The sequence below is a fragment of the Rhineura floridana genome, chromosome 8, assembly GCF_030035675.1.
Source record: "Rhineura floridana isolate rRhiFlo1 chromosome 8, rRhiFlo1.hap2, whole genome shotgun sequence".
NCBI classification, from domain to species: Eukaryota; Metazoa; Chordata; class Lepidosauria; order Squamata; family Rhineuridae; genus Rhineura; species Rhineura floridana.
In genome coordinates, this window is record NC_084487.1 from 111,922,118 (window position 1) to 111,944,282 (window position 22,165).

Below are 22,165 nucleotides of genomic sequence, written 5' to 3' on the forward strand. Positions count from 1 at the left end.
ATATAACGATCGCTGTGCACCATTAAAAAGTTTAACACTATAAAGCTCTCTTGATTCGCCTCCCAAGGTGGTGGTGGAAGTCATAGTTGTCAATGCTACATTAGTTTGTGCTGGTGACAGGAAGTCTCCCTTGCCTTTACCAAGATGGCCGCCTTAGGCTACCAGTCGCTGTGATAGGGAACTGATATAAGGAAAGGAAAACCCGGTAGGCTATTTCTTCTCAGCAAGGCAGAGGGCGGCAGCGAGTTCTGTGGCTGGGAAATAGGGCCGGGAAGGGAACGGGATTCTGTTCCCGGCGGACCCGCCCTGGGCAAGTCGCTTGGTGTCCCATGGTGAGGTGTAGAGAGCTGCGGAGCTGCTGCCTCGAGCTCTTTTCGCTGCCGTCAGCGGCTTGCAGGTGGACAGCAGCGAGAGAGGAACGGCAATTCGGCAGCTGCAGTTGGAGAGAGCAGCAGCAACCGGGAAGAAAGGGGAATCGCAGCCCCGTCATGGACGAGGAGGAAGAAGAGAGGTGAGAAGCTAGCAGCTCCTCCGCAGGACATTACCAGCGCCAGTTCAAAATGCATTGGGCGGAGAACGATCGGTGAAATTTATATTTTTAAAAAAGGCGGGGTGGGGGAGGGAGGTAGAATGTTCACCCCTGCAGATCTACAGAGATCACACGCTTTACTTTCAGTTGCATTGGGTTCCATGAAAAATGTTTTTGCATACGAGGAAGAGTCCCCTCTGTTCCTTCGCATCCTGCAGTGTGTATTCCCCATCTTTGCTCCTCAGTTGGCTACTCTATAACTCTTGAATGTAAGGAGCCGATTTCGCGTCGCTGGATCGCACAAGGCTAAACTGAGAAGGAAGACCTCGCTGAGACGAATGATGCTGTCTCTCCGTGAAGTATGCCGAGTGTTGTAGTGAAAGTCAGTAATCCTATGCATGCTTACCTGCGAGTAAGCCCTATGGGACCTACTTCTAAGTAGACATATATAGGATTGTGCTGTAAGGCTTGGATGCTGAGAGCAGGAGTTGTTGCATTCCATTGGACATCTGGTAAGATGGGACTTGCCATAGGTACAATTTACTTAAGACCCATTGGAGGCCCTGAGACTCATTTCTGAGGGGACCTGTGCTGGATCCAGCTGCACAAATGCCTCACTTGTGAATGTCGATAATGTGAATCAGAAAATGGAAGACAGCCAATTTTAAATGAAAGTTCTATCCAGTGTCACCTGTTTTCACAATTGAAAAATGTATTTAAGCTATTCACACATCTTGTGCAGCATCTGAATGTAAATGTGGATAAAAGTGCGTGAGAGAAATAAAATGTGTTATATGGAAACATTTATGTGTGAAAATGCTTGCAGGTGTTACATTTAAATTTTAGTCTAAAAAACTAAAAGTGACTTTAAGAATTGCAGGTGCTAGATACGCAAAAGCTGATTTATGCACCACTTGTGAGAGAGCCTGGCTGGGAGTCCAGAGTCTGTGAGTTCACATCCCTACTCGTGTCTCCTGGATGTAAAGGGCCAGCTAAAGATCACCCCCACAGTGAGTGGCTCAGGGGTTATGTGCCCTGCAACCTGTGCAGCTGTGGGCAAGCTGCATAGTCCCAAGGAGCTGACTCGAGTTGCCCCCCAGCTGGCAGTTGCGGACAAGGAAGGGGCTGGTTTATGCAGCTGTGGCAAGCTGAGCAGGCCCTGGCAAGCTGAGCAGGCCCTAGCCAGCTGGGGAGGACTAGCCACAGAGGGAGGCAATGGTAAACTCCCTCTGAATACCGCTTACCATGATTCATAGGGTAGCCATAAGTCGGTATCGACTTGAAGGCAGTCCATTTCCATTTTGTGCAAGTGGACTAAATTGATATTTTTGCCTTTACTGCTTTATGGATGGGGCTGCCCATGATTTATGTGCGTCTCCCCACTATTGCCACTACTTCCCAGCCATCTGTTATGGTATCAAGGCCTTGCTGAAGTTCTGTTGCGGTACAGTTTGATGACTAATACATTGTCTGAGTAAGGGTCTCTCACACTGTCAGGTGCGCAGTTGGGGTATGTGGTGAATCAGTGTGTGACTTGCTGTCTTGAAAGTTTGGAAACTGCAAAATGGTGTGCAGATGGCATATATACTTTACAAGCAGGTACAGCAATGTTTGTGTTGTAAAAATATCAAGATGATTAAACCTTTGTCATCCATCAATTTGACATTGATTGGTCTGTGTTATGAATTAAGAGATTGGTCCTGCATTCTGTGAAAATGAAGTAGCTTTTACCTCAAATCAGCAGTGCCTTTTAAAATTGGAAAACTATTGCTAAAGTCTCTCCCTTTTCCACTAAGGCTTAATTTGAACTACACCTCATCAGGTCTTGGGTCTCTTTCAGATCCACATCATGGTTTGTGATAGATCAATAGCAGTATTTTACAATCCAATTATTTGTTTTATAGATTTTTTATGAATGGGCAGCCACACCACATGGAGGGATTATTATATGGGCTACAAAGAAAATAGGTGATGTCCAAATGAAATATTAGCATACATTTTATCCATTCCTTGCTTCCCTTTCCCTCTTCCCCAGGGGAGATATGTTTCATTTTTAACTAGTGAGTAAGACTGGACAGAAGAGTGAAAGCCAGGCAATTTCAGTTGCTATAGTCCTAGCCTTCTCCTTCATTGACATGGAAATGTGCTGCAGCAGTCTTCAAAAAGCATGTTATATAATTCCCCACCTCCCAAATTTGTATGCCTTGCAGTACTGATGTCTTAGTTTTGAATTGCAAATGTAAAACAAATCTTGTAGACAGATATGTGTAGTAGGCATGGATCTTCTGTAGAGCAGCCTAAAATAAACTGCTGTACCGAAAAATGGTCCAGTATTTGGCAATTGGACCTAGTTTTTAATTTGTCCAGTGTAGCATACCCTGGATAGCTTGCTAGTAATCTCTCTTTAAATAGAATAAATAAACACACAATAAAAAAACAAGCCTGGCTCATGTTTAACAACATGTTTGTTTATCCTCCCCCCCCTTTTTTTTGGTTCTACTTCTTCCATCTTGGCTCCAAAACATATATATGCCAAATGCTTGGAGCCAATTTTCTGTTCCTTCTACCGCTGTATCCCCAACATACGTTCACTGGGCCCTTGGCTGACAATGGATTGTTTGTGACCACACTCCTCCATTTATACAGTCCTAGAGGGGCCTCAGCCTTGACGATTTATATGCCTCCCACCATTGGCATAAGGCTGTGTACCTTCTCTCAAGGAGTACTTAACTGGGGATAGGATTGTTTAGGCAAGATGCTGCTTGTCCTCCCTAGCTGAACTACTTATGAAGAAATGACAAATTTTAAGTATTGACCAGGAAAATGGTTCTGATTCTCAGAGGTAGGGAATGCTGTAATAGCCTCCCTAGAAAAGGTAGAAATACTACATTTTAGTTCTAAAACTGTGTGAGAGAGTGAGAGGTGTTTTGTTTATTTTTACTATGGTATCTTGTGATTGTCAAGAATAAATTGTTCTGCTCCTAAAAGCTGTAGGAGTTTACTAAAGCTGGGTAGTGAGATCCTGGACAGATGGGTTCACTGGAAAGAGCTAAGAGAATGTTCTTTTTCCTTGGATGGCTTTTGCTTTCATATCTCACTTTGCAGTGTGCTCTACAATCTGTTTACTTCAGTTACCTGTATTTTGTTTTTAAAGTAAATTTACTATATGAGCTCACTTGATGTGATTAGCCTTGTTTGGTCCTCCTTACGGAGAGCAGTAATCTAGATGATCATAGGCTGTGTTCTGTTGTTTGTTGCACCTAGTCCATTGGGAATGACTGTCTGAATGTAGAGGATCTCCCATCACTATTCATGATTGGACTAGTAAGCCCTTGGGGCTCCTTCTATTCTCTTGTGGTTCTTTAAGTTGGATTCATGTTTCTTTATGTATGGGTTTCTGTGGAGATCATGATAGTCCAGTAAATGATTTTCAGTAGTAGCTTTGCTGGACAATCAGTTCCAGCTTCTCTGCTGTCACTGAGTTTCCCTCCTAGCCTATCTCTACCATTCCTTTTTACACATCTGTCATCCTACAATTACACTCTTTGCTCTGCTTCTGTTTTGACACATACACACCTCATCTTCCATGCCTGGCATTATCTACATAAAATCTAGTTCACTGCGGGCCCTTAAAAAAGGGCAGAACGTTGTAATCATTCATTCAAAAATAGTTGATTGGCGGTATTAAAAGGTATGTAAGCCACTTCAGGAGCCTTTTTTGGCTGAAGAGTGGAGTACAAATGATCTAAATTCATAAACAAGTGCCTTGATCTATATGATTGCATAGTGTCGCTATGAATGCCCAGTCTTTCATTCCAAATGCCTTGGACCCGCACTTGTGCTTATAGCAGCATTCTCTTCTGCTAGTTGCCTAAAACAAATTCATTGCTGAAAAGCAACACATTGAAGAGGATGAGGATGAAAATCCATTATGCCTCTGCCAGTCATGGGCAGAGCAATCCAAATGGGGGAGCCGGCGGATGGGGAGCCGGCCGAAAGCTCTGCAGGATCCTCCTCCCCCCACTCAGGAGCCACCGGCCTGGTTGAATGCCGGCTCCGCTGGGAGCTGCACACACGAGGCGGCCGGGAAGTGCGGGCTCCAACAGACAGGCCTCTCAGAGAGTAAGTGCTTCCTGTAGGCCACAATGAGAATTTAAGTAAATTATTTTACGGCGCCGGGTTATTGACTGGCGGACTTTGCAGGGGAACGGGACCCGCGGAAGGGGTCTGAACACGAGGAGGATCTTACGTAAGTCTCCCCCCTCCACAGCTCCTCCCCCCGCTACGCCCATGGAACGCCCCATGTTGGGGGCTTCTGCTGGTTTTCGTCGGCCCTCCATCCACCGGGCTAGCGGTGCCATGGCTCAGCAGCAGCTGAGAGCTGCTGCCGGTAGCCCGGCATAGCCGGGAGTCTGCTTGTACAGCCCGGCTCCATAACATCCAACTCACCCCAGCCCGGTGTAAGTTGGATTGTGCCCTAAGTAGTTACAAGTTGCCAAAGATACTTCCTTTACAAAGTCTATTTTATACCTCTCTTGTTTCAAACAAAAACAAGACATGCGTCTTTGGCTTCTCATGCTAGCTCAGAGGCTCAAGGTGACTTTTTGTGCGTTAAAAAAGGAAGAGAAGGTGCTGAGTGCAGGTTTTTCAGTCACGCTTGCTGGCAGAGCTTTTTCCATTTTGGGGGAAGCGCTGGCAGTAACAATTCAGAATGCAAACTTGGCCTCCCCCAACTATGGCATGTCTCCACATTGCTACACCTGCTACAAAGCTTCTGGAAGGTTAATAAAGATCGTATAGGACTGCTCCTGTGATTTAAAAAATGGCAAAATGTTATTTTTTAAATTGCCAGTTGCTGCTGTGTTTCTCGAGATGCGCTTTTCAGGAGCAAAAAGTATGCAATAGGTTTAGATTGTGTGTGGACTGCATAGAAAAAACAAGTACCCAGTCTCCGTTAGTTCTAGAATAAAATACCCTGTGTACTCAACCTTAATCTTTTTGTGTTGGTTGTGTAAACTTTTGCTTTTATTCGCATATGTGTGCGTATGTTCCAAAAAGAGAGAACTGGAAACAGGCATTCTGATGCTAAATTATTTTGGGGGAGGAGGATTTGGAAATGTCCCATTGATTTCAGTCTGTTCTACTGCTAAATAAAAGTGATTACAATATATATTTTAAATGAAAACCTATAGGAATTCATAAATAACTTTTTTAGCTTTGTGTATCACATGTTCATATATTGGTGGTAATTTATTTATTTATTTATTTATTAAATTTATACCCTGCCTTATTGCCAAAAGGCCCTCAAGGCGGCTTACAAAAACACATATAACAACACATCATAATACATCAATACAATAATGCAATTCTCAAAATTAAATAACAAATAACATTATTAAAAGAAAAGAAAAAACGTTTAAATGTGTCACGATAAGAACCGCATTCAGCCAGGTTTTTTATACTAGATATGCTCTGCTCCGGAGGTAAGACAGTCTCAGTTTGAAAGGACACAAATTGGCTCTTCTTCAGCTTTTTCAAGACCTGATCTTCTTGACTCCCAAAACCGCCGTCCTCCATTTTGTAACTTAGAGACGAGAGACCTTTCGTTTTCCTCTTCACGCAGTATGAAGTATCTGCTTTGCTACCCTTGGATGGGGTTGGTGTATTTGCGCAGAGAGCCCTTGAGCACCGTCTCCGTCTTCCTGCCTGCTGCCGGCCCTCCACCAGTGCTGCCAGTGCTCCCTCCCGGACTGGCTGCAGCTGAACTGGGGCTGCTGCTGCTCCCGCCACCTCCATCAGGCCTCCCAGTTCATGTAGCTGCCGCTCCTTGCCGACCTGGGAGCCCCCAACTGGTGGAGGAGCAAGGAGAAGAGCCTGCTGAGGTGGGGCGGATGCTACTCCGGCTGCTGCTATTACTGCCGCCGCAGTTTGCTCTTCATATTTAGCTTCATATCCATCCAGGTTCATCAGTTGCACTTTATATACTCGTGAACTGCATTTGTGCTGTCACCAAAAATGCAGCTCCCCAGAATTCTGTCTCTCACTCAGAAGCCAGGTTGACTTGCATTTTGATACAGTACTGCTGTTCACCAATGAGTGTCTCAGTGAAAAGGAAGTTGTACTGTGTTAAATTTATAATAGTCCAAAGGTAGTTGCATTCATACACATACTATGTAGCTTTTTGCTCAGTCAGTGTTTACCATTAGCTCATACACACCTTTAACCTACACACACCTACAGTGTTGGAGGAAGCTGGATGCTTGTAGCTAGATGTTCTGCAAATATCTGGTTGCCAAAGTTACATTTAATGAGGCATGGAAAATATATCACTGCCTCTGGAGTAAGCTCAGATATCTGGATAAATAGGTTGACTTTCAAGAAGTTGGCGTCCTTAAAATATTCATGGTTAAGTTTGTTTTTTAATTGGGATAAGAACCTTTCCAGACTGGCAGTGCCAAATAATGGTAATTGTCAGTTTGCCACAGGTAGGGCAGGGGTGGGAATCCTGCTGAATATTCTATTTGCAATAGTATCAGTGTATGAAAATTGGAGGGAGAAATATCAATAATTTAAGATATGCAGATGATACCATACTATTAGCAGAAACCAGTAATGATTTGAAAAGAATACTGATGAAAGTTAGAGGAAAGTACAAAAGCAGGACTACAGCTGAACGTCAAAAAGACTAAAGTAATGACAACAGAAGATTTATGTAACTTTACAGTTGACAATGAGGACATTGAACTTGTCAAGGATTATCAATACCTTGGCCCAGTCATTAACCAAAATGGAGACAATAGTCAAGAAATCAGAAGAAGGCTAGCACTGGGGAGGGCAGCTATGAGAGAGCTAGAAAAGGTCCTCAAATGCAAAGATGTATCACTGAACACCAAAGTCAGGATCATTCAGACCATGGTATTCCCGATCTCTATGTATGGATGTGAAAGTTGGACTGTGAAAAAAGCGGATAAGAGAAAAATCCACTCATTTGAAATGTGGTGTTGGAGGAGAGCTTTGTGGATACCATGGACTGTGAAAAAGACAAATAATTGGGTGTTGGAATAAATTAAACCAGAACTGTCACTAGAAGCTAAAATGATGAAACTGAGGTTATCATACTTTGGACACATGATGAGAAGACATGATTCCCGAGAAAAGACAATAATGCTGGGAAAAACAGAAGGGAGGAGAAAAAGAGGAAGGCCAAACAAGAGATGGATTGATTCCATAAAGAAAGCCACAGACCTGAACTTACAAGATCTGAACAGGGTGGTTCATGACAGATGCTCTTGGAGGTCACTGATCCATAGGGTCGCCATAAGTCGTAATCGACTTGAAGGCATGTAACAACAACAGATATGTAGACAGATCAAATACCATTATATTTACAGAACAGGTAGAAGTGTGGGATGCATAGTTGCTGGGCTGTTGAACATGACACAGGCATTCAGAAATTATATAAATCTGTTCATACCCTTTGGTGGCTATAAGCCTTTTGGCTTTTGTGTCTTTGCATGGTATTGTGGCAAAATAGGTAAGTCTCTGTCTTTCATAAATGTTGGTGTACTTCTTTTTCTTTTGCTGCATAGAAGTGATATACAAGTAGAAGATGCAGCCATACAGTTTCTTAAACTATGTTTTCCATACTCTCCATCCTTCAAAGGAGTCATTCAGAGGAGAAGAGGTCTCCTTGAGTTCAAACTGCTGGGGTGGCAGCTCTAGTTTATATGGTGCACTAGGCAAAAGTGTAAAATGGGCCCTCCTAATACACACACACACTGGTAAGCCCCACCTTCTCTCGCACACATGCTCCTGTATGCATAAGGTGAAGCTGCCCCATTTTCTCTTCTAGAGTTTTTGATACCTGCTTTAAAATTCTTCACTTGCTAAATAGAAACTCTGGGGCCCTGAGGCAGGCATCTGTGTCTGAGGCTATGCCATGTCTCAGTATATAAAAAGCCAGGATGAATTGGAGTATAATGATTTCATGTAGAGGGATGTCTTTAAAAATACACAATTATTAAGAACTAAAAGGAACGCATAAGGTGGAAGAGGCTTTTATAGTTAAGGAAAACTTACAAGAAAAGCTTAAAAGCCTGGTCCACATCTTAGATGTGCAGATGTACTAGTGAACGTTAATGAAAATATATTTCTTTTGAGAAGAATAGTGACTAATGCCTTAAATGTCTCAGCAGAGTTGCAGACTGACTAGAAATGGTCACGTGGCTGTACCCCTTCCCCACTCTAGTTGTCACCTGGCCATGACATCACAATTTCATTTCTCAGCAAAAGGCGTGCCCATATAGCAGCAGGGAATCTTGAGGAGGTGATGAGGGAAGTTTCATTATGTGAAGCCAAAATAGTAAAGTCCATCTATTTCTTAACAGTAATGCTCAGCTTCCTGCATAAATTTTGTACCAACACAGTCTTGAATTTAATAACAAAATGATAATGAATTATGACAATTCCAGTCATTCATGGAAGATGGTAAGTACTGTATATCTGTTAACTGAACTTTGGTTTAGATGGTGCTCAAAGTGATGGAGCCAAGTTTCTTAAACTATTTATTTTATTACATTTATATCCCACCGTTCCTCCAAGGGGCTCAAGGCGATATATATGGTTCTCCTCCCTCTCTGTTTAACCTCACAACAACCCTGTGAGGTAGGTTAGGCTGACAAGCTGTGAGTGGCCCAAGGTTACCCAGCAAGCTTCGTGGCTGAGTAGGGATTTGAACGCTGGTCTCCTAGGTCCTAGTCCAACACTCTAGCAACTGCACCACACTAACAGCACTATCCTAAACATGTCTACTCATTACCTAGTCTCATTGAGTTCAGTGAGGCTTCCAAACTGAGAATAGGATTGCAGCCTAAGGATACGTGCCTTGTCTTACTGGCATCAAAGACTAAACACTTTGATTAATAGAACTGCATTGCGCTTGTTTCAGTAGGCTCCCTTGCAAATTATGTTGGGCATGATTGTGTTCAAACTGGCCTAGTACTGGATATCTCTGGGTACCTCAGTTAAGCTTTTATTCATCTCCACCTTGAAGGCCTGTTCCCAATTTCTAAAACAGTATTAAAGCTTGTTTATATGTAAGAATGTTTCTTGGCAGTGATAGTTGTAGCAACACTGGCATTGTAATAGGAACCTTGAAAATATAATGTAGCTGGTTAATTTGGCTGAAATCCAGACATCCCACCACTTCTTCAGCCTCTCTTGATTCTTTGGCTTCCCCAGCCTTTTCTTCCTCCTGTTCCCTCTTTCACAGCATATTACCTCTCTCACCTGGGTACTACTGTGTGAGGCATTCTCAATTTCTTCTTTACCTTTCTTCTGCGCCGTAAGTCTACCTGTGCCAGCCGGACCCTATTTTTCCTGAGGCAATATTTCTCTAAGATCCATGATTCTGTTTACTGTTCTTGTTTTGTTTAGACATCCCAGTTCTTCCCACTCGTTTCCAAGCATTCATTGTACTCCCACTTTATCTACCAACACACGTGACTTTTTAAAAAAAAAGAGTTTTATACCTCTTCTGATGTATCCTTCAGTGTTTAATATGCACCTGTCTCTTGACATATGATCATTAATTGTTGCAGCTATACAGAGCTCTTGGGACCTCATGTACCCTTTCAGTTCTAGTAACTGGATTAGCAATCAAGGCGCTGTTTGTTGTGATCTTAATAGAGGACCAAAGAGTTCATTTTAATCAAGTGTTTCTGACAGAAGTTCAGAGTGCAGCTAGGAAATATTTATAATCCCCAGTGTACAAAGTCTAAGCTAGGATTTTAATTCTGGATATTTAAATCTAAAGGCTGAAATGGTTGATGCAAATGTAGTACATGTGTGGTGGGTTTGAGGTCCTTGCAAACCATTAAAATGATTCATTATCAAGACATAAACATCTGATACATCTTGATAGCAGTAACCATATTGCTGCTAGAAAGCATTGCAGCTTATCATTCCTTGCTTCCCACTCTTAAAAGTGTGATGGGAAGTACCTATCACAGTTTAAAGCACTACACCAGCGAAAAAGTTGACTTGAGACATATTACTTCTGGTTAATCTCTCCTTCCCTACTCTCATTCATGACTTTGCCACAGACGTGAATGCACTATACTGCCAGCTACTAAGTTATTGCCTGGTTGGTTGACCAGTCTCAAGGACGAATTTGGTACATCTAATTGTACAGATTGTGAGTTTCAGGAGTGTTTGCTATTCTTCCAGAAGTGAATCCTGACTAACCATTCCCGGCATGCATCAACTTGAGAGTTTGATGCTATGCATAGCACAGAGCAAGATTGTGCCTGAATTTTAAAAAAATCTTGCCACACGTGCTTGCTAAGACAAGTTCTTTAAGCATTCTTTGTACAGAAAAATGGATGAGGAATTCACAGGGTAATTTGGGGGATATAATTGTTGTTGTTTTAAACAAATGCAGTTAAAAGAAAATAAACTTTTTAATATGTTTTCTTTAGTTTTTCGCCAAAAGATATGGACGAAGAGCAGCCTTTGTCTGCTTACAATCAGAATCCTAAAGAAGCAGTAAGAAAACGGCAAAATTCTAGTCAAGGTTCCCGAGGCAGTGATTCTTCCAGAACTTCCAGAAAAAGCTTCAGACTGGATTATAGGTTGGAGGAAGATGTAACAAAGTCAAAGAGAGGTAAAGATGGAAGGTTTATCAACCCCTGGCCAACATGGAAATCACCATGTTTCCCAAATATTTTGAAGTGGGCTCTTACAGAAAAGGACAACAGCAAGGTCCCATCTTCAAAGCAGGTAAATATTCTATAGTTGTATTTTTCTGGCCATGCTTGAAACACTCTCAAAGCTACTTCACACAAATCCCATTGTTGTCTGTAAGCCTAAGATTTTTGAAGCATATATCTAAAAATATTAAATCTAGAAATTGTGTATTATATAGGAATGTTCACCATGAGAGCTGGACTGGTTGCGGTTCTCTGCTGAATGCATTCTCTGTGTGATATGTAGAATTCCACTAAAAATGGTGCTTATAAGAACAATTGACTTTAAATTAAATGAGAGCCCAAGGATTTCTGCTTTTGAAGATTTGGTTCTACAAATGCAGTTTGCCCTCAGATTAGCCCAGGACCATGGTTATAACTGTGGAAAAGTGCAACTCCAGTTTGGGTAGTTTGCATTCATAGAATAGTAGAGTTGGAAGGGACCTATAAAGTCATCAAGTCCAACCCTCTGCTCAGTGCAGGAATTCAGCTTAAAGCATTCCAGAGGGCAGACTTAGAGTCTGCTAAGATGGCTTAGCTGTCTGTCACTGGCCTGTGCTCATCTACCTCTCTTCCTTCCTTGTAGACTGATACTCTAAGGGAAGCTGACCACTTCTTCCAAACTCTCCTTTCTCTTTCTTCTCCGTCCAGAGGGAGAGGAGATATCTTGCCTTTGTCTCACTCTCCTGTAGCATGGGGACAGTGATCAAGTCTGGCCATTGTACCTCCTAGTCAGTCAGTGAGTGAGAACTAGATTGCCTTTCCTATCAACTCAGCCATGAAGCTCACTGGGTGACCTTGGGCCAGTCACTGCCTCTCAGCCTCAGAAAACCATCTCTGAATACCGCTTACCATGAAAACCCTATTCATAGGGCTCGCCATAAGTCAGAATCATCTTGAAGGCAGTCCGCTTCCACTTCACCAACTCTGTATTTCTATAAATAAAGTAGCTTTTCTTATTTTCAACCAAGTCTGAAGTCTCAGTGATTTAAAGCAGGGTAAAAAGCCTGACTCCTTATAGGAGTCCACTGCTCCAGTCCACTGTGTGGCTTCTGGACTGGCTAATCTCTGTTACACGAATATTCAGTATTAACTTAGTAGAGATCAAGCTTACAACTATAAACTTTACTTAGGCTAATTAGACCAGTTGAAGTTACTCCAGCAAGCAAGGCTTTCAATATCCATGACTGTATGTGATTGCCTGCTTTTCTTCCATTAGATCTGGGATAGGAATTGTGGTACTCTCCAGACGTTTTGAACTAAAACACCCATCCACCCAAACCAGTATGGCCAATGGCAGGGGGGATGATGAAAGTTGTACTCTGCAACATCTGGAGGGCACCATGTTGCCCACCCTCTCATTGGATTTCAGTTTGTAGATCCTTTAGACTATGAGGAAAGGATATAGCCTTGTGCAATTAAAACCAGAGTCCACAGCACCCTATCAAAATATTACCTAGGGCTGGTCAACATGTTAATTTGTTACATAGAACCTACATAAAAGAAATACTTTAACAGTCAAGAAATGTAGGCAGCCTGCTACTTATATTGCCACAGTCATGTAGACAGTTTCCACATCCCCACCTACAGGCCCTGATGGTGCTTAGAATGGAACTCTCCATGCAGTTGCAACAGCCCACATGATAAGCTGTTCTACGGTTACCATGGCCACACGGAGATTGTTTCTGGTGGCTTGGCTTCCACAAGAGGAGTATTGCATATAAATTAGCCCAGACTTTTACAAAACTTTGTATCTCTTTGGTTTTTTCAGTCATTAGGGCAGGGATAGGTAGATCAGGATCTATTTGTAGATCTCTCAGTGATTTGCAGTACATCAAGGATTTTGCCTCTCAGATGTTTAACAATAGCAACAAAACTGTTTCAGTTGCTTCTAAATTAGGCTGCTAAGATGAAGAGAGCGTGTGGGGGAGGAGAAAATGAAGGATGTATTTTGGGAGCTCAGACTGAAAACAAATTCCTAGGCTGCGCATGTGTTTGGAGGCACCCTATTTCTTAATTCTTTTTTTTTTTTCAATAATTTTTATTCAGATTTTCATAAAACATACAAGACGAAATCATAAAACATTCAAAGACAAAAAACAAAATCAAAAATAGTTAAACAAAAAGAAAAAAAGAAAAAAAAAACAAAAATAAAAAATAAAGAGTAAAATATTGACTTCCCATTTGTCAAAGATCAAATCAGTTATAAGTCTATAATATATAACAATCCTGTCTCTTAAGTCATATTATAAAATCACTTTCCTCCAGTAGTTATCTTACTTAATCATCAAATCTCATAAACATTACTTTATTCTTTCCACAAAAAGTCAAAGAGAGGTTTCAATTCTTTAAGAAATATATCTATCAATTTTTTTTTCCAGATAAGCATATCGATTAATCCATCTCATTACTAATTATGATAATCTTATTGTCATAACCATAGTCAAAATAAACATTTCAATTAATCCATCACATCAGAATCTGTTAGGTTCAGTAATTTCAGTAGCCATTGTTCTATTATCCCTATTAGTTCCATTTTCCATCTTCCATCTTCAGTAGTCTTGTTAAGTCCAGTAATTTCAGTATCCAATCTTCCATTATCAGTATTCCATAATAATCTTGCTGTCAAAGCCATAGTCATATAGTAAGAGTCTGATGGGAATTACCTCTATCCCAAATATTTTCTTGCCATCCATTCTGAATAGGTTGCTGAAATACTGCTGTAAAATCATATCTCTGTTCTTTTTTTCAAAATACACTGGGTCATCTCTTGAAAGTTTTTCCATTGTCACATGGCTGCAATTAATTCCATAGATTTTCTCTATATTGGGCTCCATCACATCATTCCAGTCCAGAAGATTATCCATGCCATTGATAACTTTATCTCTAGAATCTTCATTAATTTCTTCAGAGATAACATTGAGTTCCAAACAATAGATTTTATTTCCTGGTTTATTGCCATTTTAAAAGAAAAATATAGGAAAACCACTTCTTATTTCAGCAACAATTGGGTTAATACTCCAAACTTGGTGACATCACAGTATAAACAGAGCAGACAGCCTTATCTCTCCATAGTTAAGTAAACAAAATGCAGTTCCCAGGATCGAAACAATTAATGGCAGTCGTCAAGAAACAGATTCGTCAAAATAAAATAGACCAAAAAGAGAGTAGTCTCAGACAGTATAATATTCTTCAAAATAAAAATCTGGAATAGAAATCCCTCTTCTGTGTATATCTTTAGAATGCAAATCCAGGACAGCTTTTTGCAACAAAAACAGAGATAAGCTATTAATTAGTGAGTAGCAGAGAGAAGTTATGGCTCCCCAGTGAGATGTCAAAAACCGATCAATCTGGCAAATCTCTTTTAAACAGCAACAATTTAAGTCAAGTAAAAGAAAAATATAGAAAGAAGGGTGCTTGCCTGTTAGTGCGTTCTCTCTTAGAAGATAAGATGAACGTTCGCTTTATCAGATAGAGCTTGTTGTTGAAAATCCATCCCACCTTCGTCGGCTGGACCTCGTCCCATAAATTAATGAGATCTGGTCGTCCCAACAAAAATAGGCTTTGAGGTTAATCTCTTCGTTTCTCCCTACCCGGGAGAAGTTTAATCAGTCAAAAAAAAAAAAAAAAAACTGACTGATATATCTGAATAAGCTTCTTTTGAGGCAGGAGCCCGTCTCAAAAGCAGGCACAGGCTAAGTCACCCTTCCCGGAAGTCTTAATTCTTAATGTTGCCCCTCCCCACTATTTTACATCTGGCCCTGGTTGGTAGATCTTGGGGTTCTAGTATATATATTAAAAAAGGAGATGCTGCATACAAGCCTGAAGTTTGCCTGCTCCTGCATTATGTGCTTTCCTGAAACTAAAGGGTTAAGCTGTGAGATGCAGGACTCTTGAAATTTCTCAGTCCACATTTTGCCAAACTTTGAAATTATGCTAGAAGGTATCTTAAAGTCTTTGGCAAAACATAATCTTTAGTATAGAGCCTTGCATTCTCTCCCTTGTGCTTTTCATCTTCACTACTTTTAAATTTATTTATTTATTTATTTATTAAATTTATTAGTCGCCTATCTGGCTGGTTGTCCAGCCACTCTGGGCGACGTACAAGATAAAAAACAATACATTAAAACGTTAAAATTTAAAACCATAACAATAAAAACCTAACCCACCCCAAAAGCCTGCCTGAAGAGCCAGGTCTCGGCGGAAGCTCATCATAGAAGGGGCATGGCATCATTTTATAACTTAATTCTTAACTAGTCTATAACACAGCTGCTTTTCAGCATTGTTCCATTAAATATCCATCCCTAACCAGAAACCTAAGGTTGTAACCAGTGATGTTGTTCCATTCATGGAGGCACTTCTGCTTGTGCAACTGAAGTCCCCCCTCCGTGTGCCCTGCACCCCCCTCAGTCTGCTTTCAAGGGTTAGGGGAATCCCAGGACAGATGGGGGGGAGAGAGGGAAGGAGAGAAAGGGAAATTCCATTGTGTAAGTGGAAGTCCTTGTGCGAATGGGATAACTTTGCTGGATACAGCCCCTAGCGTATAGGACTTTATTTCCTTCATCAAATAATAATCAATGTCATCCATCACAACTGGCACAATGATGACTTTGTATGAGAAGACAGAGTTGAGTTGTATTCCAGTGTCACCCTGGCTCCCTGTTTCCTTCCAGGCACAACAAAATGTACTGGTTTCTGTGTATATGTTGCATTCTTTGGCAACTCAGCAAAAGTACAGGATGATTTATTATTACTATTATTTTATTACTATTTATTAATTAAATTTATATCCTCCCCATTCTCCCAGAAGGAGCCCAGGGCGGCAAACAAAACATTAAAATCATCTTGAAAACATATTAAAAACAAAACATCTTTAAAAATGTAGGATGCTATATTTGCTACAAAATTTCTTACTTTATTTGATTGCAGTAGGCATTGTCCACACTTTCAATAACAGAAGCTTGTAGGATAACTAAACAAGATTTCTAGTAGTTGCGGATGGAATCTGAATTTCGTGCATAGCTGTTTGCCCCTTTCCATGATTAGCAAAATTAGAATAAATAATGCGAAAGAGGTTTAATGCAGTAATAAAAATGGAAGACCAATTTTCAGTTTTGTAGCATTGTGCAAATGGATCCCATGTGTGCCCTCTAAAGCCCTAAACTGTTCAGGTGCTATATACCTTTGAGACCTATTCCCTTGAACTCTCTTATGATATCTGAGATGTAGCAAGAACACTTTTTTTTAATTAGGCCCAGTCTGTCTGACTCAGACAGCAAAGCTGTGAAGCATATTCAGTTACTGCTCTTGTATCATGGCAGTCCATCCTGCTATGTATTCACCCAAATTCAAGTCTAATCACCTTTATAAGACCTACCTGTTCTTGACTGACCTTTAGGATTTAGCACTAAATTGGAAAGGGGGTAAAGAAATGTAATGGATTTGAAGAAATGCTCTCCTCTGCTGTAGAGTTTATGTTTTGGTTATCTGCCTTGACCCTTCAGGATGCGACTGCCCATACATCTAAACAAACTAGCACTCAATCTCATGTACAGTGTCTAGTTCTGGGCACCACAATTCTTTTTAAAAAGGATGTAGCCAAACTGGAACGGGGCAGCAAAATAGCAATACGGAAAACTAACCTGAAGAAGACTAAGACAGTATATCTGAAGGATGAAAGCAAAAGCTTGTTCTCTGCTCTTGCAGAGACCAGGACTAGATCCAATGGGTTTAAGTTACAGGAGGAAGACTTTAGTTGAATATTGGGTGAATTTAATGTAAGAGCAGTTTGCGAATGTAACTAATTACCCAGGGTGGAGTGGGGCGCTCTTCTTTGCTGGAGATCTTCAAGCACAGTCTGGACAGCCATCTGTGGTAAATGCTGTTGCTCTGGATTTTGTGCATCCAGCAAAGCTTTGGACTAGATGATGTACAAAGCTCCTCTAACTCTCTTCTAAAGCTACTGGATGGGGGCTTTATGTCACAACAGGCCATTCAGATCTGATCTTTTCTGTGTGCAGAATTGGCATGTGACCTTCCTTCCACAAACACCCTTTTTTTAGTTCTTGACAGAATGTTTATGTGCTATGTTTTCTGGCCCCTTCTCTCAGTCACTATTCCCTCACCCTCTGCTACAGGAATTGGAAGAAACTACTGGGAGGTGGTTGAGGAATTAAAATGCTATCCACCGCAGCAGCCTATAACAGAGCTGAGGTGTCTCTATAATATCAGAAATGAGGCAAAGAACCATGCCCACTTTCCCTCAACCCATACCGGTGTTGTGATTTCTTCACACAAGTATGATATTTATCACGCTGCTTAGCATATGACTTAAATTTCTCTCCACATTTGTGTGAGCATTTGTGTTCCATTAGCCTCAAGGCATTTTTATGTAGCCAGCAGTCTTAGCCAGGTTAAAGCATATCCTAACCTTTTAGATTTCTGTTTGTCATGATTACAAAGAAAAGCTTGAAAACATGGTATCTGTCACTTTGATTTTGCTACCAATATTGAATTTTCTGGGAATTCAATGTGGACTGGAATAATCTAGATCCAGGGTTGGAAACTTATCCCCTCCAGCTATTGGGAGACTTTCTAACTCCCATGAGCTCCACCCAGCATTGTCAGTGATGATGGGAGCTGTAGTCCAACAATATCTGTAGAGGCACAGGTTCCTCATCGTTGATCTAGATCAGCCTTTCCCAACCAGTGTACCTCCAGATGTTGTTGGACCACAATTCCCATCTTTCCTAACCATTGGCAATGCTGGCTGAGGCTGATGGGAGTTGTGGCCCAACAACATCTAGAGGCACACTGGTTGGGAAAGGCTGATCTAGATGGTACTAGTAATGATTTGTTGTGTTTGACCAGCTGTGTGAAGCTGAGGGAGATTAACCTTGTTCTGGCACTGGGTGTTTTGTTAAAACATTTTGGGATACTAATTGCCATGTGTATTCCAACATCTTGCAAGAACACCAGAACATTTATTTTATTTATTATTTATTTATTTATTAAATTTATATACCGCCCGACTAGCAATAGCTCTCTGGGCGGTGAACATAAAACAGCATAAAAATACAATAAATAACAAAACAATACTAAAATACAAGCAACAATCCAACACAATAAACATTTTTAAAATTAAATCAGTGTAACTTAAAATGCTTCAGAGAATAGGAAGGTTTTGACCTGGCGCCGGAAGGAGAGCAGAGTCGGCGCCAGGCGTACTTCCTCAGGGAGACTGTTCCATAGTTCGGGGGCCACCACTGAGAAGGCCCTAGATCTTGTCATCACCCTCCGGGCCTCCCTGTGAGTTGGAACCCGGAGGAGGGCCTTCGTAGCAGAACGTAGTGCACGGGCCGGTTCATATCGGAAGAGGCGTTCCGCAAGGTATCGTGGTCCCGCACCGTATAAGGCTTTATAGGTTAATACCAACACTTTGAATCTAGCCCGGAAACATATTGGCAACCAGTGCAAGCTGGCCAGAACAGGTGTTATATGCTCGGACCGCTTGGTCCTTGTCAGCAATCTGGCCGCCGCATTTTGCACTAGTTGTAGCTTCCGAACTGTCTTCAAAGGTAGCCCTACGTAAAGCGCATTACAGTAATCCAAACGTGAGGTTACCAGAGCATGTACCACTGATGTAAGGTCCTCTTTACTCAAATAGGGACGTAGCTGGGCTACCAACCGAAGTTGGTAAAACGCATTCCTAACCACCGAGGCTACTTGAGCCTCAAGTGAGAGGGAAGAGTCTAAAAAGACTCCCAGACTACGAACCCGGTCCTTTAGGGGGAGTGTAACCCCGTCCAGGACAGGGTATATATCCACCATCCGATCAGAGAACCCGTCCACCAACAGCATCTCAGTCTTGTCTGGATTGAGCTTCAGTTTGTTAACTCTCATCCAGTCCATTGTCGAGGCCAGGCAACGGTTCAGCAAATCGACAGCCTCACCTGAAGAAGATGAAAAGGAGAAGTAGAGCTGCGTGTCATCAGCATACTGATGACAACGCACTCCAAAACTCCTGATGACCTCTCCCAACGGCTTCATGTAGATATTAAAAAGCAGGGGGGACAAAACTGACCCCTGCGGGACCCCATATTGGAGAGCCCGCGGTGTCGAGCAATGTTCCCCAAGCACTACCTTCTGGAGACGACCCGCCAAGTAGGAGCGGAACCACTGCCAAGCAGTACCTCCAACTCCCAACTCCGCGAGCCTCTCCAGAAGGATACCATGGTCGATGGTATAAAAAGCCACTGAGAGATCAAGGAGAATCAACAGAGTTACACTCCCTCTGTCTTTTTCCCGACATAGGTCATCGTACAGGGCGACCAAGGCTGTCTCAGTGCCAAAACCGGGCCTAAAACCCGATTGAAATGGATCTAGATAATCAGTTTCATCCAATAGCGCCTGGAGCTGGCCAGCAACCACCCGTTCCAAGACCTTGCCCAGGAATGGAACATTCGCCACTGGCCTGTAGCTGTTAAAATTGTCTGGGTCCAAGGAAGGCTTTTTCAGGAGTGGTTTCACCACTGCCTCTTTCAGACAGCCCGGGACCACTCCCTCTCGTAAAGAGGCATTTATCACTTCCTTGGCCCAGCTACCTGTTCCATTCCTACTAGTTTTTATCAGCCAGGAGGGGCAAGGATCCAGTACCGAAGTGGTTGCACGTACCTGTCCAAGCACCTTGTCCACGTCCTCGAGTTGAACCAACTGAAGCTCATCCAACAAAACAGGACAAGACTGTGCTCCGGACATCTCACTAGGATCTACTGCTATAACTTGAGAGTCTAGGTCCTGGCGGATACATGAGATCTTATTCTGGAAGTGATCGGCAAACTGATTACAGCGGGCCTCCGATGATTCCACCGTGTCCGGAGGGTTTGAATGGAGAAGCCCCCGGACAACTCGAAAGAGCTCCGCTGGGCGGCAAAGAGATGATTTAATAGTGGCAGCAAAATGATGTTTTTTAGCTGCCTTCACTGCTCCTACATAGAGCTTAGTCGAAGCACTAACCAGCGCATAATTGTATCCGTCGGGAGTTCGTCTCCATTTCCGCTCAAGCCTCCTCCTATCTTGCTTCATCGCTCTCAGCTCCGGAGTATACCATGGAGCTGTATGAGCTCTACACAGTAGAGGGCGTGCAGGAGCGATCGTGTTTACAGCCCGGGTCATCTCCGTATTCCACAGAGCGACCAGGGCTTCAGCAGGAGCGCCAGTCCTATCAGCCGGAAAATCCCCCAGAGCCCTTTGAAAACCTTCAGGATCCATTAGTCTCCGGGGGCGGACCATTCAACATTTCACATTGATCCTTCAGAAGATGTTTCTGCCACTGATCAAAGCGACAGGGAATTGCTTTTTGATGGATGCTATTGTCCCTAGATGATCTCCCTAAATATGTTTTTTAGAGGGGGGCTCTTCTGTCCAGTTGGAGCTGGTGTCATTCCCCATGGAAGTTGGCTTTATTCACACCTGTGTAATACACGTTGGTTGACATGGGATGTCTTTGCATATGGGGGTTCCATTGTGGAGTGTTGATGAAATGAATATTTGTGTGCAAATATCTGAGCTGAGTGATACAGTGTTTTGTTTTGTGGTGGTTTCCTTGCTATTTTGTAGAATTAAACATTTCCATAAAATTATTTATTATATTGGTATGCTTTTGGATTGGTGCTGATCATCCACATAGCCAATTCTAAATAATTATGGTGTAGAGAAGCACCTGCAAATTATGATGGGCTGAATGCACTTTCTTTATGTAAGTGAGTGGCTTCTGTTGGCTACTGCTGGATAAAATGAGAGGGCTGCAATTGGAGTCACAGTTGGGATTTTCTTTTAGAGAGTAGTGAGAGAACACATGGCATATGTGGGTGTCTCTAGAAAGAGATTATGATCTGTTCTGCCTCAACTGTTCCTCATCAGAAGTCAACAGATGCTGTACTTTTCATGCATTCTCTCTTGTCAGTAGCAAACTGTAAAAGGTCATGTGGAACATGGATCTCCATGTGCAAAGACTCACTGGTGGCTTCCTCCATGATCCCTTCTGCACCAGATTTTTATGCATGAGAGAAGAGGATGGACACCTCACCAGCAGCTCAGCATGGCCAAAAGATAAACACTATGCATCAAAATAGAATGTTTATTTTTCTAAAGTCTTTGCTAGTATAACAACATCTTCTGACAGTATTGCAGACAGCTGCACTGATTCACATGGTGAAATTGGACATTATGTAGTAAAGCGCTGAAATCTTAAGCTAATTAACTAATTCTACTGAAGCCAGTCATGTTTTTTCTTTCTATCTTGCAATCTACTTTTCCCCTTCCCTTAAAATAAAACTGATTTTTTCACATCAGGGTTTGTTAGCATAGATGTAATAGGACCCGCATTTCCTGTTGACAGCTGCATCCATAGCCAATATGCTGTTGGTGTCAACTTTGAAATATCTGTCACTGCTCTTGCATTCTGACTGTTTTGGTTCTGGTTGCACTGGCATACATCTCCCATTACGCAAATACCAAGGCAGAAGAAAGCCATGACAAGATTAACTGTTTTATTGAATATTCCTGGGTTTCTGTTCAAAAGATTTACTTTGGAGCGTGCAGCAGTGTGGACTTGTATGTTGCTTTCCAGAACTTCTGATTTAATTAATGCCACCTACTTACTTGAGAGAAGATATAGTTGTTTGATCTTCAACTTCTAGAGGGAAGAGCTCTTTAAATATTTAATAAAAGAAAGTCACTGAGAAAAAGTTTACCTAATAACATCAGGGAATAAGCGCATATATGTTTTTAAGAGCCTGAATAGGCTTCTGAATCCCTTAGGCTTGAATTGAATTTTTTTGTTGTTGTTTTACTTCTTGGGAAAAGAAAGGTTTGGCAAGCCTTTCTGAAT

At 41.9% G+C, this 22,165-nt stretch overlaps 1 protein-coding gene across 4 annotated transcripts in view; it reads left to right on the forward strand.

Moving 5' to 3' along the window:
- Positions 1-206: 206 nt before the first annotated feature.
- Positions 207-22,165, forward strand: part of NAPEPLD (N-acyl phosphatidylethanolamine phospholipase D) — a 31,258-nt gene continuing 9,299 nt past the window's right edge. The window contains exons 1-3 of one of the 4 annotated variants that reach the window (XM_061582087.1): positions 439-511; positions 775-1,041; positions 11,008-11,308. In XM_061582087.1, the coding sequence (XP_061438071.1) occupies positions 11,024-11,308 (285 nt within the window). In that variant the 5' untranslated portion in view covers positions 439-511; positions 775-1,041; positions 11,008-11,023. Of the gene's footprint in view, positions 512-774; positions 1,042-4,550; positions 4,652-4,673; positions 4,779-11,007; positions 11,309-22,165 lie in introns of those variants that run through there. The other 3 variants (XM_061582085.1, XM_061582088.1, XM_061582086.1) reach the window with 3 other exon arrangements.